Source organism: Eleginops maclovinus, chromosome 21 (genome assembly GCF_036324505.1).
Source record: "Eleginops maclovinus isolate JMC-PN-2008 ecotype Puerto Natales chromosome 21, JC_Emac_rtc_rv5, whole genome shotgun sequence".
Lineage (NCBI taxonomy): Eukaryota > Metazoa > Chordata > Actinopteri > Perciformes > Eleginopidae > Eleginops > Eleginops maclovinus.
This window is the reverse complement of record NC_086369.1, coordinates 427,896-437,500: the sequence shown is the minus strand read 5'-3', so window position 1 is coordinate 437,500 and position 9,605 is coordinate 427,896. Positions and strand designations below refer to the sequence as shown.

At 41.4% G+C, this 9,605-nt stretch overlaps 2 protein-coding genes across 2 annotated transcripts in view; both read right to left on the bottom strand.

Moving 5' to 3' along the window:
* LOC134884048 (receptor-type tyrosine-protein phosphatase mu-like) overlaps window positions 1-4,630 on the bottom strand; it is an 84,996-nt gene extending 80,366 nt beyond the window's left edge. The window contains 1 exon segment of the mRNA XM_063912646.1: window positions 4,050-4,630. Within this exon segment, the coding sequence (XP_063768716.1) occupies window positions 4,050-4,128 (79 nt within the window). The 5' untranslated portion in view covers window positions 4,129-4,630.
* Window positions 4,631-6,068: 1,438 nt separating this feature from the next.
* On the bottom strand, window positions 6,069-9,162 carry LOC134884145 (leucine-rich repeat-containing protein 30-like). Its single transcript, XM_063912820.1, is given in 8 exon segments — window positions 6,069-7,078; window positions 7,203-7,251; window positions 7,417-7,550; window positions 7,747-7,881; window positions 7,956-8,069; window positions 8,296-8,427; window positions 9,009-9,107; window positions 9,109-9,162. Coding segments are annotated over 8 exon segments (879 nt in total). The 3' UTR covers window positions 6,069-6,916.
* Window positions 9,163-9,605: the final 443 nt, after the last annotated feature.

Here is a 9,605-nt window from a genome sequence, read left to right as displayed (position 1 = left end):
GACTACAGAGACACTAAAGGACTACAGAGAGACTAAAGGACTACAGAGAGACTAAAGGACTACAGAGACACTAAAGGACTACAGAGACACTAAAGGACTACAGAGACACTAAAGGACTACAGAGACACTAAAGGACTACAGAGACACTAAAGGACTACAGAGACACTAAAGGACTACAGAGAGACTAAAGGACTACAGAGACACTAAAGGACTACAGAGAGACTAAAGGACTACAGAGACACTAAAGGACTACAGAGAGACTAAAGGACTACAGAGAGACTAAAGGACTACAGAGAGACTAAAGGACTACAGAGACACTAAAGGACTACAGAGAGACTAAAGGACTACAGAGACACTAAAGGACTACAGAGACACTAAAGGACTACAGAGACACTAAAGGACTACAGAGAGACTAAAGGACTACAGAGAGACTAAAGGACTACAGAGACACTAAAGGACTACAGAGACACTAAAGGACTACAGAGACACTAAAGGACTACAGAGACACTAAAGGACTAGAGAGAGACTAAAGGACTAGAGAGACACTAAAGGACTACAGAGACACTAAAGGACTACAGAGACACTAAAGGACTACAGAGACACTAAAGGACTACAGAGACACTAAAGGACTACAGAGAGACTAAAGGACTACAGAGACACTAAAGGACTACAGAGAGACTAAAGGACTACAGAGACACTAAAGGACTACAGAGAGACTAAAGGACTACAGAGACACTAAAGGACTACAGAGAGACTAAAGGACTACAGAGACACTAAAGGACTACAGAGAGACTAAAGGACTACAGAGACACTAAAGGACTACAGAGACACTAAAGGACTACAGAGAGACTAAAGGACTACAGAGAGACTAAAGGACTACAGAGACACTAAAGGACTACAGAGACACTAAAGGACTACAGAGACACTAAAGGACTACAGAGACACTAAAGGACTACAGAGACACTAAAGGACTACAGAGACACTAAAGGACTACAGAGAGACTAAAGGACTACAGAGAGACTAAAGGACTACAGAGAGACTAAAGGACTACAGAGACACTAAAGGACTACAGAGACACTAAAGGACTACAGAGACACTAAAGGACTACAGAGAGACTAAAGGACTACAGAGAGACTAAAGGACTACAGAGAGACTAAAGGACTACAGAGAGACTAAAGGACTACAGAGAGACTAAAGGACTACAGAGAGACTAAAGGACTACAGAGACACTAAAGGACTACAGAGACACTAAAGGACTACAGAGACACTAAAGGACTACAGAGAGACTAAAGGACTACAGAGAGACTAAAGGACTACAGAGACACTAAGAGAATAAACTACAAACTCCCACCTCACTCCATCAAGGCGGTTATCAGGGCGTGGTGGCCATCTTGGACCCAGGCCGATGAGAGTTTAATTTCATTCTCTGCTGCTTCACACGCACACACATACACACACACACACACACACACACACACACACACACACACACACACACACACACACACACACACACACACACACCATATGTGCAGCAGAGAGGGACAAACACGAGGAGAAATCAAACGCACCCCGAGGCTTTGACTCTTTAAAGGAAGTCAAAGCCTCTAAAGTAAAAATACTTCCAGTTTGCTGGGAGACGTCTGGATATTTAGAGGAGAAAATAAGTCAAATCTCAGGAGGAAGAACGGAATATTACGAGAGTAAATAACAAGAAAGTTCTAGAGAAAACAAATCTGATTATTTCAAGAAGAAAGGCAGAAAATGTCAACTAAAAATCTGGAAAATGCAGATGGAGATGATGGCTTTCCACAGAGATGAAGTCACAGTGAATCATCATGAGATTCACCCTTCACTCAAACACACACACACACACACACACACACACACACACACACACACACACACACACACACACACACACACACACACACACACAGTCAGTAAACAAACTCCTAATGAGCTTCTTTAATTACTTTTGTTGCTAATTGGTTTACACGAAGATCAGCTGCTGCGGAGTCACTGGAGAGACACTCTCTATTATCATATTGAATAAAGTCGCCACAGATGATCAGAAATGCGTGGGAACCAGCAGGTGGCGCTCTCTGCTCATTGTATTAAAGAGGCCCTGTTTCCTGTAGTGTGTTGTAAAGGGTCTGCAGAGGCTAGAATCCCAAGGTTCCTGAACACGATGACATCACTACGGAACACTCGGACTACGGAACACTCGGGCTCCGATACATTGTACGTGATTGTAAAGGGGGACAACTCCAAGCAGCTCGACCAATCACAACAGAGCCGGGCCAGCTAACCGAATCAGAGCACAGACTGGGTGAAAAGAGGTGCAGTATGAGGAAAATTGAATGACGATATGATGCCTTCAGTCTCTTTTTCCAGTCAAAATGAGTATTGGTTGAAGGTTAATTACAACGCTGTCGTGATGTGTTCACGTGTGATCTTGTTTCACAGCAATATAACTCGATATTAAAGGGGGTATTATGACCCGTAACGAAAGAAACCAGTACGCTAACACCATGAAAAGAGAATATGGTTCAGGTTTTTACCGTGGCGTTGAGTTTTTATAAAGAATTGTGAAATGTAACTAGAGTTTGCATTGATTACTTAATGTCTAACATCCCTGAATAAGTCTGTGATATGTTTAACTACATCTATAATATGTCGTAGAGCTGCAGGACTGCATGCGCCCTCTACCCACTGTTCTGATTCAAACAGCAGAGAGGAGGAAAACCACAGGGAGAATATTTCTGATTCCTCATTCAGGGAAAACTCATCTCATCCCCACATTTAAAAACAGATGCAATGTCAGTTTTTCCAATGTATAAATGATATGATATAACAGAAGATGCTGCGGGTCACATTAAACACTCTGCCTGTAAATGTTAAACACCTCTTACCATGCATTCATCCATATGGGTAATTGATACATGCACGGGAAGAAGAACTGCAGGAAATATGAAGTATAATATGTCTTTAAAGCAGAAATACACAACCCCTCTGTTATTCACAGATCATTCTCAGGATAAAGGTGTTAAGAAATGATGGAACATATAAAAAATGTGCATCCCATAGTCTCAGAGTCCAAGGTGAGGCGTTTAAATGTCAACATATATTCACTTATGATATAAAGAGCAGCTTTTAAAGACTGCAGGACTTTATCGATGCATCAGGAAGATATTGAGTGGTAGCAGCTGGTGTTTTAAATCAGACAACATCTGATAATCCTCATTCATCTGCAAAGTGTTTCCCTCAGCTGCAGGAGCATCAAGCTCAATACGTGATCAATAATTAGGGAGGAATTGGGGTTTTAATAAATATAGAAACCCTCAGAATGAAATGCAAAGTTGTAATCATGAGATAAAGTAAATATTCTCATTTATTTTTGCAATTGTCGCTGGAAATTATGCAAAATACGTGCTGATACAACTGGTCCTATACTCTCTTTGAATCTGTTTCACTGGGTATACTGGGCTGGAGCTGCAGTTTAAACTGGAGTCTCTCCCAGCAGCAGCAGCTCTGATAATTGCTGGTTGCAATATATTTATGTATTCGCAGTATTTCTTTGCAGTACTTTTAAATGATCTATTTTTCCACTGTCAGTATTTATCAATAAATGTATCTTTTGTTATTTATTTGTATATTTATTTACAGTTATTTGTATTTCTTTGCAGTACTTATTGTCAGTATTCATTTTGGGGTATTTCTGTATTCATTTCCTTGCCGGATGCATTTCTTCGCAGTATTTTCACCTCTGCTTTTATTTATACAATACTTATTAATACATTTATCATCACTATGCACATAATGATGCAGTTACTTTTCTATTTCATTATTTATTCATGAACAAATCATTTCTTTCTTGCAGCTTCCGTTTAAAACATGTAAAGTATTTTATCCTGAGCTCAGCTGAAAAAGAAGAGGATGAAGAAAAGGGAGGAGATTTTCCGGATGGAAACTTGGACACAGAAACTCTCCCATGTTTTCTCAACCCTGTCTCTCCCCAACCCCCCCTCTCTCTCCCGGTATCTTACCTTTGAAGGTATCGGCCCGCGCGCCCGTTAGTTTGCACAGGGAAATCAGCGCGAGGAGCAAAGTTGCTGCGCGCTCCATGTTGGAGAGAAACTACAGAAACTCCACTTCTTCTTATTCTCCTTCTGTAGTTCCTCTGTCCCTCTGTCTGTCCTCCACTTCGTCTTCTCCTGTAGTTCCTCTCTGTCTCTGTCTGTCCTCCTCTCTTCTCCTGCTGTAGTTCCTCTCTTCTGCTTCTCCTGTAGTTCCTCCGTTCCTTCTCCACCTCTTCTTCTCCTGTGTTCTGCTGCGGTTTCTCCTTTCCTTCTTCTACAGCTGTAGTTTCTCCTTCTTCTGTAGTTCCTCCGTTTCTTCTCCACTTCTTCTTCTCCTGTGTCTCCTACTGTAGTTCCTCTGTTTCTGCTCAACTCTTCTGTTGTAGTTCCTCCACTTCTTTTTTCTCTCCTTCTTCTCCTCCTGTTGTAGTTCCTCTGCTCCTCTGTTTCTGTGTTTCTGTAGTTTCCTGTCTGCAGACAGACAGACAGACAGACAGACAGGCTCCGGTTTTTCTCTCCGGTTACTCTCTCCGTGTCTCAGACCGGAGACTGACTCCGTTTACCGAGCAGCCTCTGACGTCACAGGGGGGAGAGGGAGAGAGAGGGGGGGGGGCAGAGAAGGGGGTGAGAGAAAGAGAGGTCGGCGTTATTTCCAATTTTTAAAAGGATTTTCCCTTTGTTATTAAATACAGATGCGAATAGAGAAGTGGGGGGAGCGGGACTCGAACCCATGTCTCTGGTAAAGAATGTAAGCCACATTCTTTAAATTCTTACTTTATTTGACGATTATTAATTGAAATATCAGCTATTTTTGCTATTTTAACCAGGCTTTTATATTATTTAAATTATAGAAAATTAAACTCACTTATTTTTTTATATGTAAAATATAAATGTGCACTTTTATTTGTATCTAACTTTCGGTATTTGTTTATTAAGTCATTTATTATTTATAATTTAATATGTACATTAAATATTTCCGATAGATTATTTCAAACTGTTTCTTTTTCATTGAAAAAAGTTGTGAATTTTTATTCCAAATTAAATAATTGAACACACATTTTTATTCATATATTTCATGTATTTATTGTTCGTGTATTTTACTTTATTTGTATTTCATTTTAATTCCTGCGCACAGATGTTACTCTAATGGGGAGTCAGAGTGACCATGCTGCCCCCTGCTGGCCGCCCCCAGTACTGTATCTTCAAACCCACTACTCAATATCAGATTTCATTCTAAACACAGCCCCTTCCTCAGCTGTGCTGCATAGCTTAGTGCTTAATCACCCAAAGGACGGTACACTGCTTTACACTCACTAGTCCCACTGAGAAAAACTCATTTTAATCCAATAAATAGCAAATAAATGAGGGGTTTTGAGACTTTTGGTAAAGACATGTAAAGTTTTATAAATGTTATGTTTACATATGCAAATGAGGCGTTAAGAGATGTCATTGTTGTTGCATTTAACATAAATGTACACCCATAAATAGAAAAGTGGTCAAATAAACCCCTAAATGTTATTCATCCTGTTCTCTGTGCTCAGAAATGCCCTGCAGATTTTCCACATTTTAATGAGTTTTGTGTTTTTAAATAACGTGAATCAAAGCAGCTTTGTGAGTTTCAGTGAAACAAAGTGCGTCATTCATTCATCTGTTGCTGTCTGCTGCTCTCTGGCAGACAGATTGAGGAACTGCAGGATCAATAATAATACTAATACTAATAAACAAAATAAAACTAATTAACTACAATAAGGCAAATACAAATATAATAATTCCCAAAACAAGGAAAGAATATTCAAACTAAAATAATTATACAAAATAGTAAATCAATTAAACTCATTTCCTACAATAATACAAATACAAAATACTATAATAATAAAGAATAAAAGAGGAATAAACAAATGGAATAACAATAATAACAATACCAATAATACATACACACATCCATACAGCACACTGCAAGACAAATACAAACCACAGAAAGAAAAATGTAATTTATATTACTTTAATTTCCATGTGTTAGTCCAGTTCATAAACAGTGACAAGGAGCTCTATCAGCAGGTAAGAAAACACAAAGAAAACAATTCATTGTATTCATTTAAAATGTAAATTTAGCTTTTGATAAAGAGATTTAATTTCCACCAAAACACAAATATAGGAAAATAAACGTTTAAGACAAATCTCTAAACAAATGAGTTATTTCTAAAAGTGCACTAGTTCACAGGCCTACATAAACAGATAAATAACAATAAAATTCCCCAAATTACTCTAACTACTTGTTAGCAAAAGCAATTGTAGTTGAACTACTAGTATGCTAATACAAAATATACTGCAGGTAGTGTAAATACATGCAGTTCACCTCTTGTAGTTTATCTTACTCTATCAAACTCTGCCCAGGTACACATGTAAAATAGAAGATTTTGATTCAAGAAGACGATTAAAAAGTTAAATCAGAGCTCACCTTTCATCTGTGTGCTTTGTTTTTCCCAGACAGGAATTTACATCTGACCAAAACCAGTGTTTGTGTTTTGAAGCAGCGCCCCCTGGTGGTGGATTAACTGCCTCACCTCTAGTGGATCATGTCTCCATGCTCTAATGTTCAGAAATCTCTTTATTTCTCTCAGACTGCCTGTGCTGCAGCACCTCTTTTCACCCTCTGTCTGAAACCAGATTTGATCTGATTGGTCAGCTCAGTTGTGATTGGTCAACCCCATAGAGATGTCCCGCCCCCTTAGCCTATCACGTACAATGTGTTGAATGAATTTCTGACATTAAGACAATTATTTTTTGTATAACAATATTTCTGTAAATGTTTAAATATGCAAATGAGGGTTTTTTTAAGCCCCGCCCCCTCTAGCCCTCAGGTAGCTGTACAGGGCACTGAGCCCCCCCTCCAGCACCTCCTTCACCGGCTTCATCAGTGGGTTGTGGACGATGTGGAGTCCTTTATCTAGAGGGTGACACGCCAGCCTTTCCAGCCGACACAGCTGGTGCAGCTCCTGGAAACAAACAGGGCCGCCTTCTTCATCACCTTCATCATCATCATCATCATCATCATCATCATCATCATCATCATCATCATCATCATCATCAGGATCTCCTTATATCTTAAGATGGAGTTACCTGAGGGACATCTTTAATGTCGTTAAAGTCCAGGTTCAGCAGCTCCAACCTAAGGAATAACAAGGTGAGTAGTTACCTGAGGTGGAGTTACCTGGTAGGATAGTGTTAGCTAGGGTGAAGTTACCTTTTGTAGTTTCATAGTGAAGTGGTGTTACCTGTGTTTTACCTGAGCAGGTGGTGTTACAGGTGTAGTTACCTGTACAGGTGTAGTTACCTGGTGAGGCTGCAGAGGGCTTTGGGCAGGGAGTGGAGGTTGTTGCCTTCCACGATGAGGATCTTCAGTTCCGTCAGAGACTGGAGGTTCTCCGCCAGGTTCTCCAGACGGTTCCCGGCCAGGTGGAGGAACACCTGGAGGGGGAGAGGAGCTACACCTCAGGCTCAATTAACACATCCTTAAAAGTCCAGACAGATCGGGACAGATCTGAACCGAATAGAGAGGCTGCTATATTGTCCCAGAATCATAAGCCCTATCCAATAAAATAAAACCACTCAATCCTGCAGATTTCTCTTCTGGATCTGGATAAGTTCAGAACCCTGTCTTTACCAGAGCCTTCATGCTGTAGACGGCGCCCGGCAGGTGCAGCATGTGGTTCTGGCTCAGGTTCAGCTTCCTGAGGCGGGTCAGACTGGAGAGAGAGGCTGGCAGGGAGGAGAGCTGGTTGTTTGCCAGACTCAGGACCTGAGGGACAGGAAGTGGAGAGTCTAGATCTACCTGTATTGTTTTTCTATAGCAGTGTGTTCCACACGGTTTACCTCCAGCTGTGTGCAGGATCCCAGCTCGGCAGGAACCTCCGTCAGGCAGTTCCTGTAGGCGAACAGAACCCGGAGTCTCTTCAGCTGTCCGATCTCCGGAGGCAGGCTGCTCATCTGAGAACAACAGGTCATTATGGAGTCTCTACAGGTGCTCTCTGCCCCTGAGCCAGGCAGCCCCCCCTCCCAACAGCTGCTGTCTCTGGATAAATAAAGATCATAATCCGCCCCATGATCCTCCAGGATCCAGTTTCTGTCGCTCCGTCCTCCACCAACCTTCAGATCCACTCACAGGGACAATGTGTGTGTGTGTGTGTGTGTGTGTGTGTGTGTGTGTGTGTACCTGGTTCCCCCACAGGTTGAGCACCTCCAGGTTTCTGAGCAGAGCGAGCGGAGCAGGAAGTGACTTCAGAGAATTCAGAGAGAGGTTCAACTTCTGCAGCTCCAACAACTCCCACAATTCATCTGGAGCCTCCTGTAGCAACAAGTACTGTATTACTACTGAACCACCGCTAAGCTAAAGGCGGCTAATGTTGGGCTATAAAGGAACTACAGCACGGTCACATGACTTCACGTCACCACCGCTAAGCTAAAGGCGGCTAATGTTGGGCTATAAAGGAACTACAGCACGGTCACATGACTTCACGTCACCACCGCTAAGCTAAAGGCGGCTAATGTTGGGCTATAGAGGAACTACAGCACGGTCACATGACTTCACGTCACCACCGCTAAGCTAAAGGCGGCTAATGTTGGGCTATAAAGGAACTACAGCACGGTCACATGACTTCACGTCACCACCGCTAAGCTAAAGGCGGCTAATGTTGGGCTATAAAGGAACTACAGCACGGTCACATGACTTCACGTCACCACCGCTAAGCTAAAGGCGGCTTATGTTGGGCTATAGAGGAACTACAGCACGGTCACATGACTTGACTAATGGAGTGCTAGCCAATAAGAGTGTGAGTGTTCCGTAGTGATGTCCCATGTTCCTGATGTAAACAAAGGAGTCCAGTGGATGCATAGTTAATTGATTAATTGATTGGAGATGTTTCTCACCTTGAGTCCTCGACGGGCGAGGCTCAGGACGTTGAATCCAAACTGTCTGACGGTGATTTTCCGGATCCGATCAGCTGACGACAGATTTCCCCCCCCCCCCCACACTCTTCCTCTTCTCCTCCTTCGCCTCCTCCCTGCAGGACGCTCCTCCCATCACAACCAGTTTACTAGAAGATTACCTGAGGAGTTTACCGCCTCCATGATACTCTGCAGATCCTCCTGTATGGACGGAGTGAGACACGCACATATACAAATACTAATATTTATATTTACACTTTATTTTTCATTTATAGTGAAAGAATTATTCAAGAAGTGAAGAAATACTTTAAAAAGAATGCAAACACTGAGAATTAAAAAGCTGTTTCATCATTAATAATGAGTTCATTCAAATATAAATCAGACAAACAATCGGCAATAATCTTTGAAGAAATAAGAAACAACAATCATTATTAATATATATATATAATATAATACTATATATATTAATAATGATTGTTGTGACCATAAACAAGCTGAAAGTTAATGAAAAATCCTATGCGCACACACACACACACACACACACACACACACACACACACACACACACACACACACACA